General features: G+C 34.3%; 2 protein-coding genes across 2 annotated transcripts; both read right to left on the reverse strand.

Moving 5' to 3' along the window:
- Positions 1-5,411: 5,411 nt before the first annotated feature.
- On the reverse strand, positions 5,412-10,826 carry LOC143579595 (acyl-CoA hydrolase 2-like). The gene is made up of 17 exons (XM_077062852.1): positions 10,749-10,826; positions 10,554-10,646; positions 9,454-9,521; positions 9,270-9,351; positions 9,154-9,194; positions 8,915-9,040; positions 8,177-8,254; positions 7,935-8,022; positions 7,591-7,703; positions 7,179-7,241; positions 7,050-7,105; positions 6,836-6,931; positions 6,294-6,350; positions 6,100-6,201; positions 5,937-5,985; positions 5,680-5,748; positions 5,412-5,586 (listed from the first exon to the last, which is right to left on the reverse strand). The coding sequence occupies exons 1-17, from the start codon at positions 10,762-10,764 to the stop codon at positions 5,512-5,514; spliced, it is 1,272 nt and encodes a 423-aa protein (XP_076918967.1). The 5' UTR covers positions 10,765-10,826; the 3' UTR covers positions 5,412-5,511.
- An 8,797-nt stretch (positions 10,827-19,623) lies between these two features.
- LOC143579589 (acyl-CoA hydrolase 2-like) lies at positions 19,624-25,901 on the reverse strand. Its single transcript, XM_077062846.1, has 17 exons — positions 25,883-25,901; positions 25,686-25,778; positions 24,203-24,270; positions 24,017-24,098; positions 23,489-23,535; positions 22,581-22,706; positions 22,383-22,460; positions 21,932-22,019; positions 21,695-21,807; positions 21,371-21,433; positions 21,253-21,308; positions 20,880-20,984; positions 20,736-20,792; positions 20,528-20,629; positions 20,153-20,201; positions 19,990-20,058; positions 19,624-19,877 (listed from the first exon to the last, which is right to left on the reverse strand). Exons 1-17 carry the CDS (start codon positions 25,899-25,901, stop codon positions 19,800-19,802), a joined length of 1,293 nt encoding a protein of 430 aa, XP_076918961.1. The 3' UTR covers positions 19,624-19,799.
- Between the last annotated feature and the right edge of the window lie 1,387 nt (positions 25,902-27,288).

Consider the following 27,288-nt stretch of genomic DNA (forward strand, 5'->3'; position numbering starts at 1 on the left):
TCTTTCAAGTAGTCCCCACACCTTCCTTACTGGTTTGATCAATGAGTTATTTAGGAGAATTTAAGTGTTGGTCGCGCTTAAAACGACATGTTAATAGGTAGGAAAATTACCAAAATAGACATTGTTGACCTATTTTTTTTATAGAGACATCATATTTTAGCCTACAACTTTCTAGAATTTCTCACTCTACACCAATTTTATGTCGCGATGTGGGACTAGTCGGCTAAGCCCTAGCAGGACCTTGTTTGCATAGAAAGTCCAAAATTCTAAAAAAGTACGATGTGACCCACATTCTGACCAGTCAGAGGCTGACACGTGTCACAAGTAACATACAAGTCTACTTAGTTTTAGTTTAGCCTGTTATGCCACATCAGCATGTAGGCTACAAAAACACTTCGGCTTCTCTCCTCTTTGCCGACTCCAAGAAGACTCCAACACACTTGATTAGCAGGCAAGAGGAGAAAAGCCGACTATGTAGTTAAATTTAAAAAACTTAAAAACGTTAAATTATATTAAAATTTAAAAATACAATATAAAATCCACGTTGCCACTCAATCAACTTCAAAAAAAAGATAAAATAATTTCCCATGTGAAACAAAAAAGAAAAAGACTAAAAAAACATGTTAAAACCTTTAAGTTAATAAAAGAAAGCTCAGTGACTTAATTGAAACTCTTTTTAAAGTTGAGTGACCTAATTGAAACACTTTTAAAACTTAGTTAATATTCTATGAAACCCTTGAGTTTAAAACTTATAACCTGCCATGTGTTATGGCTTCTTAGCCTTAACATAATATATAAAAAATTAGCAAGAGGAGGTGTTAAATTAATGTTTTTCATCCATCAAGTTGGTAGACTGCTTATGCATTCTTGCGTTGCATATTATTAATAAGTCCACTTTGTATGCAAAAGTAAAAAAGTTGACTTTATATATAACATTAGCATGCAATGCATGTGTAACTAAGTATATATAAACACTAGCTAATGGAGCATTTATCCCAAAGTAAACATCAATCGAGTTCAAGAAAAAAAAAGAAAAAAAAAAACGAATGGTAAAATTTACGGTTTATATGTTGTTGGTGATGGCACTGGTCACGGTCACGGGTCCTTTAGCACGAGGACAGTGTGTGACTCTGGTCCCTGAGGACTATGAGGACGAGCCATGCATTGATGAACATTGTAGCAACATTCGCTCACGGTGTGTGACTGTGTTCCCTGGGGGTGAGGACGGGCCGTGCCTCAAAGGAGCTGATGAACACTGTTGCAACATTCTCTCACAATCATGTGGGGTTCACCAGGAGTTGAACCCCCCATGTGTGTGTGTCTGGCGCATAAAGATGTCGGCATCCCTGTCACCTACCTTAATAGTTGTGATTTGGTTCCAGGTATAGAACCCTTTTGTTAAAACTGGCTGCTTAACTCGAGTACTCGACCGTCCTGTCTTAGTAGCCATATGTGTAGTCTTGTAATAGTTGCATTTTAAAACAGTGTTATATATTTGATTTTACATGTTGAATAATGAATAGATTTTTATTTAAAGGTGATTCTATGTGGGCATTGGAAATCTAACCACAATATTTAGCATGGGCTTGTCAACCAAGTAACACAAAGCATAGTCTTAAGTCTAAATTACTTACAACTTTTGAATTGGTCAGCATTGATTGGATGCAGCGCACAACCGCATAGGTTATCAAACTGTAACAAATTCAAGCTTACGACAATGATGCTATATGCTTTTCAGATTGTGTGAATCGCTGCAGTAGCCTCACACGAAGCAATCTTTTGAGGTGATCGTTCGTCTTTTAAATGCAGGATGGATTCCTTTGCTGAAGGAGTCCAGTTTCTCAACTCTTGACATGCAATCTTCCATTCTCTTCAGTTGTGAACCGTTCGCTTGTCCGATAAAAGCTTAACAGACAAACATGAACAAAGCCTTGTTTAATTCGGTTCGTTTACAATCCTATTTTTCACATCTCAAATGTACACCACAATTTGATTGAATATCAGCAAATGACCTTGTCTAACTGTATACATAGAGAATAGCATGATGATAACATGCAGCCATGTGCAGAAACCCTAAAAATAATTTAGCAATACCTAAATATTCATTTTCATACTCTACAAATATAATTCCACATCTTCCTCTAGTTTTTCCAACTCATTAACAACTAATTGGCATACTAACCAACTAATTAACAACCAAATGGTCCAAATCACAGTTCTTATAATACAGAATGAAAAATTCAGCGGGTACCAACTGAGCTCAGGGCGCCTCGAGCTCGTTTACAATGTATTTTAAAATAAGTGAAATTGCACTAATTTTGATGTTATTTTACTAATCTCGTGAAAATAACGTTAAAACTGGTGGAAGGTTAGGCATCATGTGGTGGCGTTGATAGCCGAAAGACAAGGGTACACGCACCAATCGGCCGGTGTCCCGGTGGTTGAGGGTTATGTGCCTTATGTCCAAGGCTTGATGCAAAACTACTAGCGAGCCGGGGGTCTCACCGAAAGCAGCCTCTCTATTCCTACGGGATAGAGGTAAGGCTGTCTACATCTTACCCTCCTCAGACCCTACCATAGCTTTGCTATTAGTGGGATTTACTGAGTACGATGATGATGCTATTTTGAGAAGGTGGTAGTTGGTGGTGGGCGGTGGGTGGTGGCGGACAGTGGGTGGGCGGTGGTGGCGGACGGTGGATGGGTGGTGGCGGACAGTGGATGGGTGGTGGCAGGGTGTGGAGAGGGTTTTTAGTGAAACGTTTTCGAGAAAACAAACGGTCTGCAGATGTCAATGTGAGCCAGCACATGCCTTTTTCAGAAAAACAAATAGGTTTTTACCGACCCAACTAACTAACTAACAACCCTAAATACAAATTAACAACCAAATAACAGTTTTTCATAATAATAATAAGGAAGAATTCAGTGAGTACCTGGATTAGGATTACTGGAAGAAGGTCCAGGATTATTATTACTTTGAGATATGCTGAGATTAACAGGAGGTCTTTGAGAAGAAAGAATTGAAGCTAGAGTGTTTCGAAGCTGCTCCGGTAATTTTGTTGATGTCAAATCCATTCATTCAATTTGGGAAAGATTGGAGCTAGAATAAAGTGATAAGGAAATTGATCGCGTCCATTGCTTGCGCCACTATGTGGAGTTTGTGGTTAAACCGTATCGATTCAACGGAAATAATTCTTCGTTGAACAAGGTTTTGAGTGGCATTAAAGAGTTGACGTTTCTTTGGCACTCCAGGAGCTCTTTTGCTCATGCTGGCTTCAGGGTTTGGCTTGGGCGTTCCCCCGGGAAACCATACCGCAGATTGACACTTAACAGTCGTTGTGCCACCACAAGAGCAGAACTCTCTGGCGTAGTGGGACGAAAACCCGGGTGGGCTCAGGATTCAAACTGACAACCTTTTCATAAGGCCTAACTCAAATAATTCATTGTCAATATCCACCTAAACGTGACACAAAGGGATTCGAATTTGAGTCTCCACTAAAGAATCCAAGCCTCCTACCACTAGGACACAAAATGAGGATTTTAATGTTGCTTTGTTCTGACATCTTGATTAATAATTTATGGCATAGGTTGTATCTTTTAAAGATTTGGTCAAATGGGATGTAACTTGTGCAAGTTTAAAACTTTTAATGAATTCATAGAATATATACAGCTAATTAAGCTTAATTTTTAATAAAAAGCACAGCACACGTGGGAACAAAAATAATGAAAATAATTAAATCATTGCAAGCAAGATAACTGAAGCTATAAATAGTGATCAATTAGGCCAATTAGTTGAATATATTAGAAAATCATATAAAATGGTGAAAGCTGTGGTTTGTGCTGTGGTGTTGGTGTTGGCATTGGTATCAACTCCTTTGGCACGGGGACAACAGTGTCGCCCCCTCCTCACTCTGAACGGCAACCCATGTCCGTCCGGAGCTAATGATGCGTGTTGTCAATCATTCATAGTACTGACAGTTTTACTTACCGAGGATTGTGTGTGTGAGGCGATTAAACGTAGTAATGTCCCTGCCACGACATTCAATGATTGTAAATTGATTAGGGCAAGCAATGTGTATTTTACTTGTTAAACCCACCTACCTGTTTCGTTGTTTCGATTATATATATGATTGTATTTTAAGACCATGTTCTATGTTTTATTTTATTTTGCATGTTGAATAATGAATATGTTCCCAACGGGAGCATTGTTTACCTGATGAAATAAAACAATTGTTTTGCTTTTGTGTACTTTTTGTTAGTGACCACGTACGTGTAGCACTCATATAGTCATATACAAATTAGCTTGGACTAAATGGGTTCAAAAATTTTCAAACGAAAACAGATTTGGGTTGGGTATCGGGTTAAGATTTAAAACTTTGAAACCCGAAGAATCCAACCCGAGAAACAAACCCGAAGAACACCCCTAGCCGCCACCTTCAACGCTTGTAAACTGGTTGATCCATTTAACGGCAAGCCCGTTACTTGTTAAACCTACCAACGAACCTACTTCAGTCGATGATCATATGGGAAGTTGTGGTGTCTTGTAATATGCTTGGTTGTATTTTACTATTTTAAGACCTTGTTTTGTGTTTTAATCATATGTAGAATAATGAATACGTTCCCAGGCGGAACATCAGCATACGCACACTTGTTTGCGTGTTAAAATACAATAATTGTTTTGCGTACTTTCATTACGAACAAGTAAATCAAATCATGATGCATTAGATTCTATTTATTTCACACAAGTAATGCATTTTTATGGATAATCTTTGGGCATAATATTCCCAAAAAAAAAAAGATATTTACAACAAAGCTACCAAATAACTATACAGTGACGGCCACACCAAAATTACATTCCTAAGCAATTAAGAATTAAGATTGACCTTCATTCATCCCAACCACGCGAGAATAATCTAGCTAACATATTCTTGATTGACTATGACGTTACGAAAAATCTCGAAAGAATCAATATTGGTAAAGAAAAGGGTCCAACGGAACTCAACCCAAAAGACTAGCCTAATGAGCGAGAGAACCCATTTGGCTTATACATCAGTTGCCCATACAACCGATGTGGGACAAGTCCCATACCTTACAATGGTTTCAGTCCGTAACATAGCATGTGGCCAGGGAATAGTTGCTGAAGGGATTGGATTCAAACCATATTTGTCGCAAGAAATTAAGGATCGTGCACTTGACGTTTGAAGCAGCAACACTTTGAAGAGCCAAAAGTTTAAGGGGGAGATTGTTGGCCTTTAAACGTTTGGTCTTCAAAGAACAAACAATCAAACTTGTATATTTAATTACAAAACGCAGAAATTACAAGTTTACACCATTGTACCAATTAAAGGACGAATCATTTTTTTTATTATCTGCATATTGAATTAACATTATTTGTTTAGTAATGCGGCCGTGATAATCGATGCAAGTGTGGGTCCTACTCCAACATTTGACTGACCTTTTATCACGGAATTCAGTGAAGTATACAACGTATAGACGTATGGCTGTATGAGTAAGTCATAGGTTCGACGTAACCGTCTGTGGTGGCTTTAGTTTTCTTACAACACCAACCTGCATTGCAGACATAACAAGCTGCAACATGAAAATAAGTTATTAGTCCACAAGCCTTTTGTTACATGTCGCGTCTCTTATTTCTTTTTTATAAGAGGTATAAGAAGTGGTTACCTCTCCCTTTCTGTTAAACAGTTGACCACGAGAAAAGCCTCGTGCGTTATAAGCAGTAGGACTATCGATCTGAGAAAAAAGTAAATGATATTAAAGCGTTACATCATAAACATAATATTTTAAGTGTAGCTATGAAATGAAAAAATGAGTAATCAAGAAGCATGTTTGTTGAAACGACAAGTTTATAACACTTTTTAGTGGTTGCAAACAGCAGAACATTAACAAATATTTCATAAGTAACGGTCTTGGATACCTACCACGTATAACAACCAATCATCCGCTCTAAAATTTCTATGAAACCACATCCTGAAAGAGAAAGAAAAAGATGAGATCATAATGGCCTAACTTCTATTATAAGGTAGAATATAAGCAGAACTAAATGCTTAAAGTTGTAAAACTTTAAGCATATAATTAACTTACGAATGGTCGAGACTAATAGAAGATGGAAATACGCCCTCTCTACGGTGCGGATTCAGACTGATTTGAATGAATAGTAGATCAGAGACGTATGCCCCTACACACCTATTATTTGCAAGCGCCATTATCATTAGTCATATATTTCTTTCTAGTTCAAAAACTTATTTAGAAAATATAACCAACTGAAAGTGTCTCACCTATGCAAAGCTGGGTCAGCAGGAAGTCTACCTTTTGCTCTCAACCAGTAGCTGACACTGTAATATGTTATATGTATCAAAGAAGTTGTCATGTACATACCATGAAAAATAAGCATACAACAACAATCATACCCAGTGAACACCCCCCACCCCCCCCCAAAAAAAAAAAGCTTCAAAAACCATATGTATGAACAATATATAAAACATAAAGTTCGACACTAGACCTCTAGATAGCAAAAAGAAATAAAAAGGTAGCAATAATAAAAGTCATAGTCATAATAATGAATAGATACTGTTTAAAAAAATAAATAAATGAATAATAAAAATAAGTAAATAAATAATAATGGTAATACTAATAACAATAATACTAAATAAATATGTAAAAAATAGTGACGATAGTAAATAATAATAATAATAATAACAAATAAAAATAATATATTACAACAAAATAGCATTTAAAACTCAAGAAAATATAAGGTAAAAAGAAGCCCCTAAGCATATGTAAGTAAAAAAATTTGCTTTAAAAGAGAACAAGAAATAACCTTGGAGGTCGTTTAGTGTGGCGGGTATACTTTTTAGGATCTAGTGGCCTGATTTCTGTGGGCCACGCAACAGAAGTTGAGGTGGAAGCTTCGGTTCTGTTAATCGTGAATCATGAGTTAAGGATTGAGTCGAATATAACCTATAATGTGTGTCCAGACACTTAAGATAGAATAGTGAATCACTGAATCATGAGTTAAGAATACAAAATCTAACCTAGGATGATTTTTAGGAAGCTTAACACCCTCCTCTAATCCATGCTCTGGCAAAAGCTGAAACAGTAAGATTATGCAATTAAAGAAAACGATTGACATGAAAAATTGATCATTCAAAGTATCCAGTTACCGTTTCGGGGTCAGGCACAGAAGGCATTGTTGGTTCTTGGTGATCAAATCCTTCTTCTTCCATCTGTAAGTGTATGTCATAAAAAAGCAGTATAAGTGGGAATCATTAACTATTAATCAATGAAGTTGAATAAATATAAACGAAATAATAAACATGTACTAGCTGGCACATTGATGTGTAGGTACAAATGATAATATTAGGAGCATCCTCATTTATTGGTGCTCTCAGGTACTTGTCTACTTCTTACTAGATTAATAAATATAAGCACCCATAGCTTTCATGTTTCATATTGAATAAAAGAAAGCAAAAATGAGAAGAAAAAAAAAAGATGGACTGGGTTGATAGAAATATGTGCATGAAAGAATAAAATTTGTAAGAAGAAATAATCAGATTTGATGCATAGAACACATACATGAAAGGAAGCAATCAAAAAGAAGACAACACGCTCCTTTTGTACTGCGTTCACCCTTCTTGTAGATATATTAGGCACATCACTTAGCCGCTCAACTTGATATATGATTGGAACTGCGTATATACACTAAATATCAGGGTAGCATATTGCCATATTGTTGTCACAGTGTATACATTAAAAAATCAATTTAACATAAGAAAGTGCATGGTTTTGAATATGTCGTTTAAATGCTTTCACAATAGATTTAAGATGCATGCATTTTGACTTTTTGAGGGAAAAAAAAGTACAAAACTCAGATTATACTACCATGCATATAGAATTCAGTTACATAGAAATCGACTTACTATTTACGTCCCCAGAAAGAAGAAAGTGAGCATGAAAGCTATGTAGAATCTTATGAAAATGAACAGTTTTGGATGCTGCAGCCAGCACCTGAATAAAATTGACCATCTAGATATGTAAAGTATGCAAGGAGAATCTCATTGTGCTATAGAGTGTTAGGATTTAAGATCTTATTTTGGTGTAAATAAAGATTTTCATTCATAATGCTAGCAAATCCAAGTAGAAATACGCAGAAGCTTCTTGCCTGTCCCATAAACTGCCCTCCATACACGCTAGCAGATTTTGGAGCTCCTTTCAAAGTGATTCCTCTGAATGTGTTCACCTTCACAACAAAGTAAACTCGATCAAAGCACTCTAATGTATACATGATGCCAAACTTATTGTACAAATAACAAAGAATATGCAAAAGTTTCCTAAATAACTCATATGGATAGACACTCAAAGCAACAAGTTCATGACTAATGACTGCCAACATACAGTTGCAGTAATCCCCATTTTTTTCCTAATTTTATATTTGAAAAATCAGGGGAAACGTTAAACACTGCTTAAATACATGCACAGGATCATATTGGGTTACAAGAGAAGAAATTAGGTGACTGAAGATGCACATTGTAATTGAAAAGGTCCATTTCAGAGTTGTTTCTGCGCATTTTTACTTTCCAAAGTCAGCATTCAACATCTTATAATTGGAAAATATCAGAGAAATTTTAGCTACAGGATTTAGTTTACAGTATTTATAATTGCATGCTCCAAAAAAGAACAAGTAAATATCAAGTTTGATCCAAGAAATTTTTGTTTTGACTGCAAAATGTCAAAAGGGTGTCTTCTATTTGTGGCATTAATATAAAAACCACAAGCATCATAGATTGACAATACTAACTAGTATTCTGCAACTGAGAAAATTTATATAGACATAAGAGAAAATAAACCATGAATTTTAACAGATGCAAGATGATATATTTGGGTCAAGAATACCACATACATCCAGTGGGTCCAAGGACAAAATCTTTTCCACAGGTGCACGTGTATTAAAATTCACATCCGCACTCCAAATTGAATATGGGTGCATCAAGGAACTATATTTGTGGGGCAGCATTAAGCAGGTCAGCTGTAACCATAGTAAAAAAAGTCAACATTTTTGTGTGGCTGTACAGAACAGCATATGAGCATACTCTGAACAAACTTTCTGCAAATCGACATGTCATACAGTATAGCAACTACCTTAGTCAATGCAGTTATATCTTCTTGCCTATCAAATTCACCTGCAAAATAGACTTGGATCAGTGTTTGAATTGAATAACATATACTGAAAAGATTGGAAAAGTGTGTTCCCTCACTTTGGGTAAAGTGATCAAACTTTCCCCACCGAAAAACTTGAGAATCATGATTATCTGCATGAAACGAACGGGACACCTCCACCTGCAAATGCAGATGTCATCAAATAAACTATGAGTTACTTAAGACTATGTGATTTTTGATCAGTTAACCCTAGAATTAGTCAACAAGGATACATAAAATTACCTCACCATCCCAAATAAAGTAGATTCCACCACCAGGTTCACCTTCTTGGAAAACACACTCACCAGGACCTTCAAAATAAAGCATCTTTGCAATCAATTTTGTTGGTAATAGTATAATACACTGTGTCAACAGTGAGAACCACTTGGACACGATTATATCATATATAAACCACATACTGATTATTGGACGCATTTATATCAAATATTGTTTGACTTACAGAAGCTCAAGCTCTGCTCGTTTTGAGCACTTTTTCTAAAGCTTGAGGTCGGCTCGTGAGTTGTTTTTAAGCCCAGAGTTGGGTCGTTTATTGCTTATTAATTAATCTATATACGTTTTTAATTATTTTTATATATTTTGAGAAAAATCTTAAACAAGACTAAGCTCGGGTCGATCTCGTAAAGTACCTTAGACAAGCCAAACCTCGGCTTGAGCCCCGCTATGCAGCGTGAAATCAATACATAGAAGTCAGAAATAGGTAAGACTTAAAAAACACACCCAGCTCGTCAAGGCTCGACGAACCTAAACGAGCTTCCCATCTCGAACTCGGATCGGACTCAGCTCGCTTATTATTATTATTAATTAATTTATATATGTTTTTAATTATTTTTTTATATTTTTAGAAAACCTTAAACGATCCTAAGCTCAACTCGCATTCGTGTAGTACCTTAAACAAGCCAAAGCTCGCTCGAGCTCGACTATGCAGCATAAAATCAATACATAGAAGTCAAAAAGAGGTAAAACTTTAAAAAAAACACACAAGGCTCGTTAAATCTCAACCAGCCTAAACAAGCTTCCCATACAAAGCTCAAGCTCAGGCTCGATACCAAAACTAACTTATTTTAGACTCTAGATTTTTACCAATCCGATCTCGAGTAACTCGAGTAAGTTCTACTTCACTTTCACACGTCAAACCTACAAAATCTAGTTATAACCATTACAAATTTAACCAAAACAGCAATCTTATTTATCTCAACAACTTCAAAATTCTATCAAACAAATATATATTCACTAATGAACAACACTCAGACTAAAATCACAGGAATCGTATAGTAAAATCAAATTGAATAAGCAAATTCAAACTTATAAATCGAGAGGATTACTATAGTGTTTAACGATAACGTGTTCGGCAATTCTCCTAATAGACGAGCTCGGAAGCCTCTGGAGCACAGCCACGTCACCTAGAAACTCAATCGCTGCGTAGAGAAACAGCATTTAGTGGTTAAATTAATATAGATATTTGATAATATAAGATATATAGAAGAATTAGGGTTTGATTGGCAGTTGGACTGTTGCACCTGCTTCTGAATGCATTTTAATTAGAGAATTGAATTGGAATTAGAATGAAGGTAGCTGACAGTTGCAGGCTTTTTGTGTGGACTGTGATGAAAGTCAAAACGATGCAGCTTCTACTTATAGCCTGTGGAAAGCAGGTGATTGAATAGTGGTGATGGTTTGAACTTTGAAGACTTTATGAAACTATTAAAATTATAAAAACGTTTACGTAACCGTTAAGTGTTGTAAACGAACCGAACGAACATGAGCAAAGACTTGCGTTAAGGAAATAATGTGTTTACGAACGGTTCATGGATACTTACTGAATGAGATTTTATGTCCGTGAACGTTCATTAAGGAGATGAATGTGTTCACGGACGGTTCACGAATACAGATGAACATAAATAAAATCGACAGAGCCTAGAGGGCCGACGTATTCATCAATGTGATTAATGAAAGCCTATAAATGAATCGAACAAACACAAACAAGGGTATTTTCGCTCAATTAACTTTAAACGAATACGAACACTTAATCGAACACATATTTATGTTCATTGCCGTTTATTTAAAAAATGAGCATTTGTATTCGTTTATGTTCGTTTGTTTAAGATCTAAACGAACATAACTGAACAAAGATAAACGAGCATAAATGAGCATAAACAAACATAAATGAAAACCCTTAAATGAATACAAATTAAAAAATATAAAACATTTAAGTAGATGACTTATCCCGATAATAATTAATTATTTGCTATTAATACATGAATGGACATAAATAATAGACATAAACAAACATAAATAAATGAACATAAGCGAACGTTCATGAACATAAATGAACGAACAGGACATGTGTTCATGTTCGTTTATTTATTAAATAAACAAACATAAGTGAACTTCCTGCCGAACGGTTCATGAACAGTTTACCGGGGTTTACACCGCTGCAATATAAGCGGCTATGAAGATAAAAGACGAGTCATCCAATCAATTATTCTTTCGACGTGTTGGAGTCCATGAAAGCGATGAACAAAACTACCTTCAATAGCACGAGGGTGTCGATTACAAGAATTAAAGAAGACATAAATCGTCTATCGTTTTTTTGGGTAAAGAATATAGGGAAAATTAATTGGCTTGAATTGGGAGTCGTGGTGTAATTTTACATTTTAAATCCCGCTAGATATTTGGGTGAATATGTTGTACTCAGGTGTAATCTTGTTGTTTTTTTTGAGTCTTGTCACTTGCTAGTCTCATTTTTAATATATTCGGTCGTTCAAAAAAAAAAGTAACCGTTAACCAAGTTGTGACCGAACTGAATTAATCGATAAACGAGACTTAACCGGGTATGAGTATGGTTAAGGGTGCTTCATAACTGAAAGTTAACCAACCTGGAAAGAATTAAGACATGTTTATATCGAGATGAATGTATATGTAGACATTTGGATTGGCTGTGTCAATTTTGTAACGAAAATTCTTGAGTATGTATATATGTATATATATTAACATTAATTCAAGATGTCATGGTTTTTTTTTTACAAGTTCATTTAATTTAAATTTAGTTCAAGATTCTTGAAACCAAACCATAATTGATTAAACAAAACTGAAGTTTAGTTATGGTTTTGGTCAAGGAAGTCTCATACTTGAATATAGCAGTTATGAACTTATGATTATGGTTAAGGGTAAAAATTTAACTGAGCTACACCGAATTTGCACACCCTTATGGGTGGAACCTTTATTGCCCCCCAACCCCTCCAAATTTTTTTTGTTCAGTGATGTAAATTTACTCATTTTCATCCAGAAATTTAAGCACGACCCTGACTGCGTTTTCGTCTAAACTTCGCTACCGCATTCCTTCTCACTCTGACTATCAAATCTGGTTAATTTACATCTAGTTAGTTAATATCAGGGGAAAAAACTAATATGAGAAATTGCAAATTTTCAAACAAAACTTTCAAAAAACAGAGGAAAAACTGTCTTTCATACATAGCCATTCTTTTGATATTTTTCTAAGAAAACAAAATTGGGGTACTGGGTACATTATAAATTAAAAGTAAACAAATAAGTTTATAAGTAGAAAACTATCAAGAACCACATAAATACATTTATTTTATTTTAGCTTTGATACATAAAGCGTTTGTATGAGTATTTATCAACTTTCTAAAACAGACCAATATAATACACACGATACATATGAGTTTAAAGCAACGTATAAAATTGAACGATTTAAAAATATATATTTAGTGGCTCTTTTATAATAAAATAGCTTTACAATTTTTTTTTATAAAAGAAATAGAAATGAACTTAGAGCACTGGGGTGGTCCGTTATACACGGCCATCACCCGTGATGGCATCACGAACACCGCCGCCGGTCCTCCCATCACGCGTGATGGGGGGGGCCGTGATGGCCATCACGCATTCAAATCCAATGTTAACGTTAATGTGACCGTTGAGGAGATAAAAAAAAAAGAAAAAAAAAACTTAATTAACCTATATAAATATAATTAAATCCATCTACAAATCCAACTCAAATCAAACTCAAATCCTCTACTACAAACAACATTCTAACATCACACAAATGGAGGGTTCAAAGAAACGTGGCTTGGGTTCAAAGAAAACCCAATCCCAACCAAAGGTTCGACAAAATCTTGGCGAGCCAGCGAGATTCCGATTACAAGATGAACCCGACACAACCCAACCATTCCAACAACAACCTTTTCAACTACAACCGTTCCAAAACCAATCATTTCAATCTCAAACATTTAATTCACCGTTTTCATCGACACCGTATCAAAACCAACCATTTATTCCACCTTTTTCTAGCCAAATATTTCAAAATAATCCTTTTGAAACGTTTAAATCTCAACCGTCACAAACGTCCGTCGATCCTTTTGAGGATAACAATGTTATACATCAATTTGCACGTGCTTTTCGTGATGAAGACGACGATGTGGATGAAGATGAACCCGCGGAGGAGCCCGCGGAGGAGGATGCCATCGTCCGTAGACCTTGGTCGTCCGCGGAGAAGGTCGCCTTGACTAAGGCTTATTTACATGCCTCCGAAACAAAAAAACACAGAAACCAACAAAAACGAGACTTGTTATGGAGATGTGTTATTGCACATTTCGAAAAACTTCCCGGTGCAACCGATCGAAACATGGATAAAATGACTTCCAAGTGGGGAGATTTGAATAGAAAAATGTCAAAATTTAATGCTTGCTACATCCAATTGGTAATTATTTTTTTAAATTTATTAGTTAAATTTTTTTTATAATTTATTACTTTATTTTTACAATTTTGATATATATATATATATATATATTTTTTTTTCGAAATGTTTTGTAAAGCCGAGATCCACAAAGCGGAGCGAGCGAGGCGACTATCATAAAGAACACCTTGAGTAATTATATAAAGATTTTCCGATATAAATCTTTTCCCCACTTGGATGCGTGGGAGATTGCGAGACACCACCCGAAGTGGGAACCGGTTCCCGTAGTCGACATGGACAGACCGATGGCTCCAAGGAAAAAAGGATCTTCTTCAAAAAGATCAAAAACTTTCGATTCCGGGAACTACACAACGTCTACCGACGGCTTGTTAAGCAACACGCCGAACATGAACTTGAACGATCAACCCGGAGACGATCCCGACAAAGACACACCCACACCCATACGGCCGCATCGCAAGAAAAGTGGGGAATCGTCAAGATTAGGAAAGGAAACGGTGGCCGAGGACTTCAACGAATACAAGTCGGCTAAGTTGGCGGAAATGGTCGAGACGAAGGAGCGAAAGCAACTAGCTCTTGCTTCAAAACGTGACGAGGCGTATATCAACCATTTGAATGAAAACCAAAAAAACGCCAATTTAACATTCATCGTACAACCGCACGAACATCTTAACGAACCCTTTAGATCGATTCTACTTCAACGCAAACGCAAGCTATGCGAGGGGTTGGGAAGCGCCTTAGGTTGTTTTTTTTTGTCGGTTTTTTTAATTTATTTATCTTTGTAATATTTATTTAATCTTGTTTTATTTTTTATTTAATTTAACCTTGTTTTAGTATTTATTGTAAAAAAAATAAAAAAATAAAAAAAAATTCCATCACACCACCACCCCCACCAAAATTCCATCACTAGTGATGAAAAATGATGAGATAAGGTGACACACCGTAATTGGTGGGAGCAAGTGATGGTTTTTAAACCACCCCCAACCCCCTTATAAAAAGTAAATGATTTTTTAAGAGCAATAAACATATTGGCAGAAGACATCAACAACCACGTAAACATGAAGGATGATAGTTCTTTAGTGAGGAGGCCCAAGACATATTGTAAACGTGCCAATTCTTTTAACAACACATTAAGATGGCTAAAGAATTTTTTACTCTTCTCACAACACAATAATAGTAAATGCAATAAGTAAATAATCAGGGCCGGCTTCGAGAATTTAAATGCCTCGGCCGAGCCAAAATAAAAAGGCCCATATGCCATGTTTAACGAAATATATAAGCTAATTTTTTTAATGACGATTAATGTTATGAATAAAAAAAGTTTGTGCCAGATATATTTAAGATGATTAAGATTCATACATGTTTTATAATTTTGTTTTCAAATATATATAATAAATTTGGCCTCTGAAAATTACGGGCATCTGCTAAACGTCTGACTCGCGCTACCTTTATAGTCGGCCAAGTTGTTTACCATGTTACTAAAACTCCAAATCTATTAAGAAATGATAACAATATGTATGCACTTAACCAATGATCTCTCTCACACACACACACAAATGCACTTCAAATACATTACATTAGCTTTGGTTTCATCTTCATCACCTAACCCTCCTCTCATCCTCACCATTGCATGGGAGGCCTATCAGTTTTATCCGTAACCTGAAACTCAACCAAAGAAATTGCTAACTCAAACCCAAAAGTACTCGTATCCATGAGCCTGAACCCGAATTCATGATACCCGAACCGTTCTAACTCGATTCAGTTACTGGTAACTCGTTTCTAGGTTTTAGGTCAGCCCGAAAAACCCGTTCTGCAATTTATATTCCACTCTCCTCAAACACTATCAATAATTTTGTTAGTTGTGAGATTTTACTAGATACGATTGCTGTAATTTTTTTCCTTTCGAATTTTAGAAATAGCATCTCATTCTTTTTTTTTTTATCTTTTTTGGATTATTTAGAAATTTGGATTTATGAAGGAAGAAATCTCGCATGCATCTCAAAATACAATCATTTAAGTCGGTTGATCTTTGGTCAATCTTGGGTTCTACATGTGTTAGGCATTGGTATAGGTTGTATAAACTACCCATATGGTTTTCATATGTTATGTCAATTGTCACTTTCCCATTTTGAATTATAAATATTCATGTTTATATCATTTAACTTTAAGCATTTTAACTATAAAAAAACATGTTTTTTTGTTTTGTTTTTTTTTTTTTGATAAATTGATCATATTCCTTATTATATAATAAACTAGCCATGTACTACAAAGTAACTAATGAAAAATAATAATATTTAATAATTAAGCGAATACAAAAACGATAAACTTATTATGCCGTGTTAAAGAGACAATTCGTTTACAGTAGTGTTTAAAGCAATTTTAATATATATTTAGTTATTTTCGTTTTTGAAATTAGTGTTTAATTGTTATCAATTAAAAATAAATGATAAGAATGATTTTAGGGATTTAGTTGGTTTTAAATTGTGATGATTAACATGAAAATGACAGGTGAGAAAACATTGTTATAGCCTAACCAAACACAATTTTTTATTAAAATATTAATTTCTCTTTCTTCCAACTACACAATCCAACCCAAACTCAAAATTTCACTATCATTCACAATCCAACCAGCCCATTTTTTTATTGAATAAATATTATATTTTAATTACTTTTTGTTACGTTAATAATAATCTAAAAATTAAAAATAACTTTTTAGAATAGAGAATCGAAAGTGATAAAAGTAGTATGAAAATATGCCAATATTATACTATATAAATTGAGAAAAAAAATTATGAACTTTGGTGGTTCTTTTATATTTTTAAATCATATAAAATAATAACTTTGATATTAATATATGGGAGGTTTTTCGATTAGCAGTTCATAGAAAGAAAAGGAAGCTCTAAATTAATAATGATGTGTTGGTATGGCCAACCGACTTAGGTCGATTCAGCAAACAAATCGTTGAACTTGATTGCCACATAGGCTAATTTTCATTTTTTTGTTAATTTCACATGTGTTAAAGTAGCCGACCGACTGAGAAATAAAGAACCGATGGGTGTAGTCTTAGCGTAGTCAGGAATTTATGGGTTCGGAAAAATTCGATGGATGGACGACCGATTGTCTTCACTTAAGTTTGAGCTTTCTATGGTTTGATGACAAAATTTCTACATATGCGATATCAATATACATGAATATATAACACTAAAAAGAAATTTGTATGTGTCCGACCGAATCCGTTCCTCAAAAACTGCCTACGCCCCTGTGTGATCCATTCCACGATACCTAATGATGATATTTTCACTAAAATATTTGGTGAAAAAAAGCCCACCATGAGTTGCTTCTTATGGTGTTTGGAACATTTTTTTTCAAAAATTAATGATTGAAGATTTTTATCCATAAATGTTAATCATGCTACGTGCCAAACTGACCCCAATATCCTGGCTATAGCCAGTTTCAGTTTTCGTTTATTCGATCATTTTATATATAAAGTTTATCATATTCTTTTGAAGAACAAAACTCCAGTTTTATGTTTTAAATCACTTGTACATATTCATGAAACTAATGATGAATTTTATGAGATAAAATAAATGATAACTTCAAAGTTGTAACCGTGATTAACTGTCAGTTTATTAAAAGTTATAACCGTGATTAAATGTCAATTTATTAAACCCGTTAGCTCACATCTCCTCTAAACGAATGTTTAATTACATCGTTTTCTACCCATAAACATTTTATTGATAAAAATTAAAATGTATGTTAGTATGTTGTCCTTATAAGTGCAAGGTTTGAAGGATTTTTCGGTAAAATAAATTTGTTGTTCAAATAAAAATTAGTAATTCTTTAAAAAGAAAAAAAAAAGTTGGTCAAAGAGTTAGAAAAGTCAAAAAGTGCCCATTCTATACTGTATGTACTTCTTTTGTTATTGTAATTGAATGTTTCATGAGAAGTAAAATTTATCTAGTTAATATGTTTATTTTATATATGCTTAAAAATATAATATGATAATTACTTAACAGGAATGCATAAAAAATAATACGACTGGAATGCATAATGAATAAAATATTGTATTCTTGTTATGTTATAAGTAAGCCGTTTTTATTGTATCAGCTAAAACCTTGTTAATTGATTTAGTAAATACACTCTTCAAACATTTGAACCCGCTTGGATCACATTTAGACAGTAATGTATTTGGGTTCAAAGCCATGCGTGCTCTACATATAGAAGATTTGTGAATTCCTAGGAGTGGGTTTTAGAAAATGTTTCGTGATTCTAGACTCGAAAATGAATCCAAGACTATAATACATACAGAAAGAAAGAGAGAAGAGTGAACTAATCACCCAAGAAAATCCAAATGTGATTTTAAGGATCAATTAATCCAATGGAAATGAGAGGATAAGGGTGTTCTTATTATTCATGTTTACTTTCATCAATGCACCTTTACTTAAATTATAATTTTGATGCACATCATACTCATGTCTATTACTATGTGTATTATATCTTTTGCAAGATATCCTTTAGCACCTTGTATTAAAGAAAAAAAGCATGAAAACCATGCAACTTTCATTCAAATTACAAAAGGTGATTTATAATAATCAAATTATTAAGGAATGCTACGTTTGTCTAAAATTATTAAGGAATATTACAAGATTTACAAATCAATATTTAATTGATGTTAGGCATTAGTACACATGTAACGACACAAATTGTGAGATGCAACTTATACTACAAGAGAGTATTCATATTAGAATCTCTATCTTCATCTCTGTAAATTTATATCTTAAATACATATAAATAAAACCTTTAAAAGCTCTCTAGTCGTTTTATACATTCTCTTAAGCCACCAGATTGCTTTATTTATAAATGGGGACTTTTCATGCATTTGAACTGAATTCACAGGTATGAGTCGCACACGTGAATTCATATGCGTATATAAATTAAATCTAAAATATAGGGTGGAGAAAAACTAGTACAAGCGAATTTACGGAGTTCACAAGTGAATTAATACTAGTTTGTAAGAATTTACAAGTGAACTGATATTAACTCACAAACTAGTGTTAGAGCATTTGGCATTCAATCCCTTATCTTCAAATTTAAAATTACACTAAAAATCACTTCATTTTATTTCTTATTTCAATTAAATAATATTCTTTTAAACCTTTATTATTACCATCTATCTTTCGTTCACTCACAATCACTTTCAAAATATATTAAAAAATTATAGAGTGTGAATTATAAGGTGCGAATAGTAACTTTTCAAATACATAGAATAATCATTATATTTCTCTCTTTAACTCACACCATCCTAAATCACTCCCTATATTATAAAAACTCCTTTCACATTTTTTGATGAATTGAATGTGAATGCTCATACAATATGCATATTAATATTGGCCTGTAAATTCACATTTGAATTTTCACTTCAGTATTGTTAAATTGAACATTCAACAAAAGTTATAACATAAGCATATAAAATGTTGTGTCTACTTAAATCAATGTGAAAATTGTTCTCTAATTTTTCATTTTTATGGTTGTCTAAATCACCTTTATTGCAGTTATAAAAAATGGATTCTTGAAGCACCAATACATAAGAGGAACAATTTTTATAAATGCAATACCTCATTTCATTCCAATACTACACATACCAAATATATATAATAATCCTTTGTTACATAAACAAAATGTCAAAAGAATGGTAAAGACCCCACTGCAGTTTTGGGATCTTTAAACGCTTAATTTGGATAGCATTTCCCTTTGTTTGTTCAAAGATTTAGACATCCAAAACAACTTATCCTATAACTTCAAACCGACAAATCCATGATGATGAATTTATTTCGTAAAAGTGGGTTGCAGCATACCTCTACAACTTTGATGCAGCGGAAGAGGATGGCGTTCTGGCTTTTCTTATTAACCCCTCTTGAGTTATTGTTGCAACAAGCTGAATGCAAACATACATAAGTTAGGTTATTCGGGAACAAAAGCTTATTCTTTGACTTTTGAGGTCAAAATGGCCCAGTTTCTAACGTTAAAATTGATGGGTTGTCATATACCTCTCCTTTTCTGTTGAACATTTGCCCGCTAACAAATCCACGGGCATTGTAAGCAGTAGGACTAGATATCTGTAAAACAAAGTGATGCTTTGTATAAGAAAAAGTTAATGTAAAAGCCGAAAGCCAAAAAAGACAAGAGACTTGTGTTCTAATTGGCACTTACCACAAACAACAACCACTCGTCTGCTCTAATAGGCCGGTGAAACCACATCCTTAAAAATATAAAAATAAAAAATAATTAGCAAGACGAGATCAATACTATTACAAAAGAATGTATAACAGCTGCACCAGGTGCAGTGATGCCACATTACTAGGTGTAAAACTATTATCCAATAACTTGTGGCAGTAACTTTAATATGCCTATTTGAAACACTGATTATTTAGAAAAAGTTTTAGCATTACGGGTCAATCCAACCTGACCCGTTTAAAGACGGCAATACAGGTGCACTTTATAGATGATGAAGGTATAATAGCATATACACTAGGAAGTAATAAACATAACAATCTGTTTCAATAGTTAAAGATCCTGAATACTTACGAGTGATCCAAGCTAACAGAGGACGTCTTCAAGCCCTTTGCACGGTGAGGATTCAGACTCACATTTAAAAATATGAGATCTGAAGTGTATGCTGCAACACATCTGCATAACAAAACATTTGCAGATACTTCATAAATAATATCAAGATTGACAAATGTAGATACAAATGTTTATATAGAGCTATAAAAGTGACTAGTTGACTACTCACCTATGCAAAGCCTCATCATCTGAGAGTTTTCCTTTTGCTTTGAACCAGTACTTCAAACTGCAGTTAAAAAATAAGGCACTGAATAACAATAACTTCAATGCAGTAGGTAAAAGAGTAGTTATGCTTCCATGAACAATGTCAGACCTTGCAGGACGTTTATCATAGTTGGTTGAATTACTAGGCTCACAAAACCTTATCTCAATAGGCCACGGGATAAACTTTGCTGTTGCAACTTTATTACGGTAAGCCCTGTAACAATAAATGCAGTTGTTACACCCCTTATGTGTGGTATTGCTTAATAGGGCAGCAGCCGGTCAAAGTGTATTTTAATGCATAAAAGTATCCAAAATATTTTATTCAAAGAGTTATTTTGTCAGTGAAACGATATTATTTCTGTGTTTTAAGTCAACCTGACCCGTACCCACAAATAAACTGATTTCACAAGAACCGACTTTGACCTGCTTGTTTTGTCAAATCTACACAATAATGCAACTCGTAGAAAAGATATGGAATTTACATGGGAAGACGAGGATCAATAAGGCGTCTGTCCCGCAAATCTTCCATTGATAAAAGCTGCAAATATCAGAGATAATGAAAATAGCAATTTTAAGTAGTGAGCAATTTAGTTCTGGTACCAGTTCTGGATCAGGGACAGCTGGCATTGGCGGTAACTGGTGATCAAACCCTACTTCTTCCTTCTGCAAAATATTAACCCATACTTGATCAATGTAACATTTGGAAATAATTTAAGTTGCACCTCCGCAACTATCAATTGACATGGAAACATTGAAAACAAAACTAAGGTTGTCAGTATTATTGTGAGAACAACAAGAGTAACATTAGGTAAAACAGGCAGACAGCTACAAGATTAAAATAAAGTAATAATAAATAAATAAACAAAGTGAAAATTGTCACAGCTGTGTCTTAACTTTGGCTGTATACAGATGAATATCAGGTACCTGAAATGATGCAATCATTGTGAAAACCACAACTCCCTTCTGTATTGCATCTATCCTTCGGGTTGCAAAACTATTGCCATCACGTACACGATGAACATGATATATAATTGGAACTGCAAACGTACAAGCATATACAATAGTCAATAGGGGTAAAACAATATACAGCATACATAATAACAGTTTTACAAGCTTAACAGGGCTGCTCATAATCCCAAAAAGATGAAGAAAAGGGCGTACTCTCAAGATCCCCAACAAGAAGAAAGTAAGCATGTAAGCTATGAACAATCTTGAGCGAATCAACAGTTTTTGATCCTGCAGCCAATGCCTGCATATAATCAACTATTTAGAAAAAAAAAATATCTAAATGAAACTGTGTTTTTATAAAATTTTCCTATAGAACTGTGATAAAAAAAATAATAAAAAAATTATCAATGGAAAATCTGATTCCTGATCTTCAGCTTGATAATTGTTGATATATTCACATATAATTAATTAAAAGCCAGATACTTGTTTTCTTCAAATTTAAACTCATGTGTTACACTTAAATTTGACTAACCATTTAACAAATTATATTTTGAAACTTTATACGAATAAGGTACTGGACCTATTATTAAGTTGACATGCATAAAAGAATGAAAAGGTGTATATGCATATGATCTTGTAAACTACTGTAGATAATGCATAATACCTGTCCAATGAACTGTCCTCCAAATACTTTCCCAAATTGTGGAGCATCAGGTAATGTTATCCCTTTGAATATGTTGACCTTCATAGAAACCATAACAAATATAAATTATTTTTGCTTCATCAGAATATAACTTACTGCACACTCTAACCTGCTAAAATCATAAAAAAATATATTAATCTTTCAATCATGCAAACATACTTCTATAGGCTCAAGATGCAATATGCGTTCAACAACTGAGCATGAATCAACAGTTTGTTCTGCACTCCAAATTGATTTTGACTGCAACAAATGGCAATGCTCATGGGGCAGCAGTAAGCAGGTCAACTGTGGCAACATAGGAAATATCAGAACATTTGACCAAGGAACCCGTTCAAATACCAGTTAGACACATGTTCCATGACTAGAAGCAGCAAAATAGATGGGCCGGGTTGGTTGGAAATGGGTCAAAACAGATTGTGGGTAGAAGGTTGAAGTAGCTAACTTTTTGTCCAAATTGTAAAAACAATCTATGAATAACTAGTGTGTGAAATATGATTAGACAAATGATATCACTCAATACAAGGTAACTTCTTAAATAAAATGATCTTAGAGGCTTTAAGAATTAAAAATATACTTTGGGAGACTTGTTTCCTTTTTAATTAATCTCTTTGTTTACGTATTATTGCATTAAAGATAAAAAAAAACCCAAATTGACCCTTTCATAAGTAATTAGCTCAAAACTGACACCTCTACTGAAGGCTATCAATTAAGGCAACATAAGACCTATTTATTATTATTATTATTTTTTTGAACAGCCAACGAATAAAGCCCTGCTACCCGGGGTACCTGATGACAAAAGATGACCCCATACACCCGTGATCAGAGACAACGCTGGTAGCCCAAGCCCACCATTTCTTGTTCCGGGGAAACCCGCCGCCCTAAGGCCCACTGCGGTAAACCCGGTTGGGATCAGATTCAAACTTTAGACCTTGCGGTCTCCAGCCCAAATCTTCACTTCCCCTCCCATGCCAGTTGAGTTATAGCTCATTGGCAGCATCAGACGTATTAAAGGGAGAAAATAACCAAACTGAGAAAATATATAACTAGGAATAAAACTATGCAAACACCTTAGTGAGAGCAATGACATCTGCTTGATGTGCATAGACAGCCACACCTGCAATACATTAAAAATATTATAAATACTCAATAAGCTTCAAGGTTGTGAATCTAACATATTATAACCAGAGATTAGAACAGAGAATTGGGAGAAATTGACTTGCATTTCACACTTTGAACTATAACATTCATTACATATTTATACTAGATGAGAACTAGTATAATACTATACAAGTTGCAACACAAGTTGCAACATTATCGGAGACACTTTCAGGGATAACTTGCTGCTATACTCTATTATCCAAACTTGCAGCGATAACTTGCTGCTATACTCTATTATCCAAATTTGTCAATGCTTTTATATTATACTCTTAACAAAAAGCATAAGCACATATACTTAAAGATGGCGACGAATCATCATGGAACGTTTAACTTTGAATGCATTCTTGTTCTATAAGCAATCAAACTGCTGATGCTTACAACGATTGTGAAAGGTCAAAAACACTAAACTTAATGATGATGAAAAATCGGGTTCTTACCATTTCCAAAGTAGTCATAACGTTTAAGTAGAAACTCTGGCCGATTATGCCCATCTCCGTTACTATAGCCAGATACCTCCGCCTGCAAAAGTTAGTTAATCATAATACGACAAGCCAAAATCAAATACACATCTAAATTATAAAATGCCAACCACCAAGTCACATGTTACACAAAGGCAAAGTTACCTCGCCTTCCCATATGAAGTAAATTCCATTCGCGGCATCTCCCTCTCGAACAACATATTCTTGGGGATCTTTAAAAGGGGAAATTACAACTAATTAGTCAGTAAACATTATACATCTAAAAGAATTTTCTTATTTTAAAATTAAACATGTCTAAATACATAAATACATAATTCTAATAACAAAGTTTACAATAATACTGAAAGTATAATCCTGAACATGAATATTATCTATCCATTTAAACTAGCATTATAGGCGAATTTAGTTAATCATACTAATATAAGTCACAATTTAATTACGTAATTCTTCTCCTATCAACCCTGCACTTCCACGGTTAAGTCTCTCTATCCATCCACAAATTGCAGACACACTAATCAAAATTCAAGGAATCAATATTACTCAAAATTTCAACAAAAATCTAAAAGCACATAAACTTGAACCCAGATTTTCTCCCAAATCACTCATAATCATCAAAACATCAAATCCACCAGAACAATAACAGTCTTAAGAAGAACTTACTCATTATCATAAATTCATAAAACATCAGAACTTTAACATTTCTTTTACAATACTCTTTTATTATTTGCTACAAAAGGATTTAAACTTATAAAATAAAAAAATATATATATATAAAAACTTCCTACTAAAAAATCACTGATTATCAAGTCATCAAATTCAAAAAAAATCATCATCCTAGAGCATATATTAAAAAAAAATCCTGCTAAAATCACTGATTATCAAACCATCAAATTCAACAAAAAATCATCATCCTAGAGCATATATTAGAAAAAAAAAACACTTCCCGCTAAAATCACTGATTATCAAACCATCAAATTCAACAAAAAAAATAGTCATCATCCTAGAGCATATATATATAAAAAAAATATAATTCTACTAGAACCACTGATTATCAAACCATCAAATTTAGCAAAAAATCATCATCCTAGAGCATATTAAAAAAAATCCACTAGAATCACTGATTATCAAACCATCAAATTCAATAACAAAATCATCATTTTATAGCATATTACCTTAAAATAAATAAATAAATAAAATTTGATCCTAGAGCATATTAAAAAAAATCTACTAGAATCACTGATTATCAAACCATCAAATTCAATAAAAAATAATCATCCTACAGCATATTACCTTAAAAAAAATTAAATAAATAATAAAAAAATTGATCCTAGAGCATATTAATAAAAATCTACTAGCATCACTGATTCTCAAACCATCAAATTCAATAAAAAAATCATCATCCTACAGCATATTACCTTAAAAAAATAATAATAAATAATAAAAAAATTGATCCTAGAGCATATTAAAAAATATCTACTAGAATCACTGATTGTCAAACCATCAAATTCAACAAAAAATAATCATCCTACAGCATAAAAAAAAAAAAAAAAAAAAAGAAAACACTACTACTACGACTAAAATCACTGACGATCAATACATCAAATTAACATCATCCTATAACAATTACCATAACGTTTGACAATCACAGCCTGTGCAATTTTGCGTAGAGATAAGCTCGGAAGCCTCTGAAGCAACGGCACGCCACCAAAGAACTCGATCACTGTTCATCATCCATTTCATCACACACACACGAACAAAATCAACTTATCATAAGACATTCAAAATTGAGACAAATTAGGAAATTAGGGTTTAGAAATTACGTACCTGCTTCCGAGCTGAACATATTGAAATTGTTGACCACAACTTTGGGAATGAAACCGTTTATTATTTTGGTATTTATACCGTCGGCAGTAATAAGTGGGAAATCATGATAAAAGATCCGGTACGACTCTAGTCTGGTGTAAATTATTATTATTATTATTATTAGACATAATTACAAATTTTGTCCTTTAAAAAAAGCCAAATTACGGTTCGTGTCCTTTTCTAAGTTTCCTTGCAGGCGGTGTACTTTAAACTTTTTTTTCCTACAAGTTTTGTCTTTTACGCTAACTGGGTTAGAAAAAGTCAGTTAAGTATGACATGTGCCAGACATGTGATGGGCATAATTGTAATTTTAATATATCCCTCTTCTTTCTCTCTAAGCCACCACCATCACCATAAATTCCGGCCACCTCGTTGCAGATTCCATTCAACCCACCACCACCACCTCCTTCAGATCTTTAGTTCCTTTCTTCGATGACACTTCAATCAAACTCGCAAGCTTCATAAAATTCAATTTTGAATCATTTTGACCGGAAGCTATTACAGGTTTCAATGTGGAATCAACAATTTTGGGCTTTAAAACATCACCATTGAATACCGATTTCGACTTGCTCACATAACTATCATCTCTAGTAACCAACTCAGACGTCTTCACCGCCTCTTTCTCAAAATACAAACTCGAAACCGGCTTCGAAACCACACTGACCGTACTCGGTGAAGCATAACTCGACAAACTCGCTGAAGCCGAACCACCCGACTGCCCATTCCGGTCCCCAAAACAGCTGGAAGCTCTCAGAATCATTTCATCAAACACTTGCTGGGTGTGTTCAAGATCCAGCAATTTAACAGCTTCCCTCTTCTGCTCTTCGGTCTGAAACCTCACAAAACACTTCTGCATCTCCACCAACACATTAAACAGCTCATCTGGGACTTTAGGGTTTTGTTGTGGTGCAAGGTTGGTTGTGTAGAGGCTATTGGAATGGTGTCGATCTGGAAAACCCTAGGGGTGTGCTGATGGGGGAGGGGGGGCTGGTGGCGGTGTTTTGCAAGGTTCGTGGTGCTGCGGTGGTGTTGGGAGGCGTGCAGAACACGTGGTTGACCTACAGTTGCCGGGTTATGTTTGGAAACCCTCGGTAGCGGTGGTCCGGTGGCGTCTTGACGCCTCTCTCCGCCGCCGTAAGATACTAACCTGCACTTTTTGTGTTGTTTTGTTGTAACCTTTTACATATTGAACTTCAATTTGCGCTGCTATGTTGCGACTTTGAATAAATTTCATTATCATTCAAGTGTAGCTTCTTGAATAATTTGAAATCATTGACTTTGACTTAGTAATGATGTGTATCTGAAGCCTCTGCTGGCTTGGATTGACAACCAAGATGGTTCGGTCGTGGTTTAAGATTGATGGTATG

The sequence above is a fragment of the Bidens hawaiensis genome, unplaced genomic scaffold (genome assembly GCF_021521415.1).
Source record: "Bidens hawaiensis isolate Kalapana, Puna unplaced genomic scaffold, B.hawaiensis_p1.1 tig00029881_1, whole genome shotgun sequence".
NCBI lineage: Eukaryota > Viridiplantae > Streptophyta > Magnoliopsida > Asterales > Asteraceae > Bidens > Bidens hawaiensis.

Bases quoted from the DNA above. Each gene is read 5' to 3' on its own strand.
- LOC143579595 (XM_077062852.1), bottom strand. The intron at 7,106-7,178 runs GTAACTGGATAC...TTACTGTTTCAG, and splicing joins CTGTGCCTGACCCCGAAACG to CTTTTGCCAGAGCATGGATT. The intron at 5,986-6,099 runs GTAAGTTAATTA...TTTCTCTTTCAG, and splicing joins TCTATTAGTCTCGACCATTC to GATGTGGTTTCATAGAAATT.
- LOC143579589 (XM_077062846.1), bottom strand. The intron at 22,707-23,488 runs GTGTTTGCATAG...ATGTTGCCACAG, and splicing joins ATGTCATTGCTCTCACTAAG to TTGACCTGCTTACTGCTGCC. The intron at 20,059-20,152 runs GTAAGTGCCAAT...TTTGTTTTACAG, and splicing joins ACGAGTGGTTGTTGTTTGTG to ATATCTAGTCCTACTGCTTA.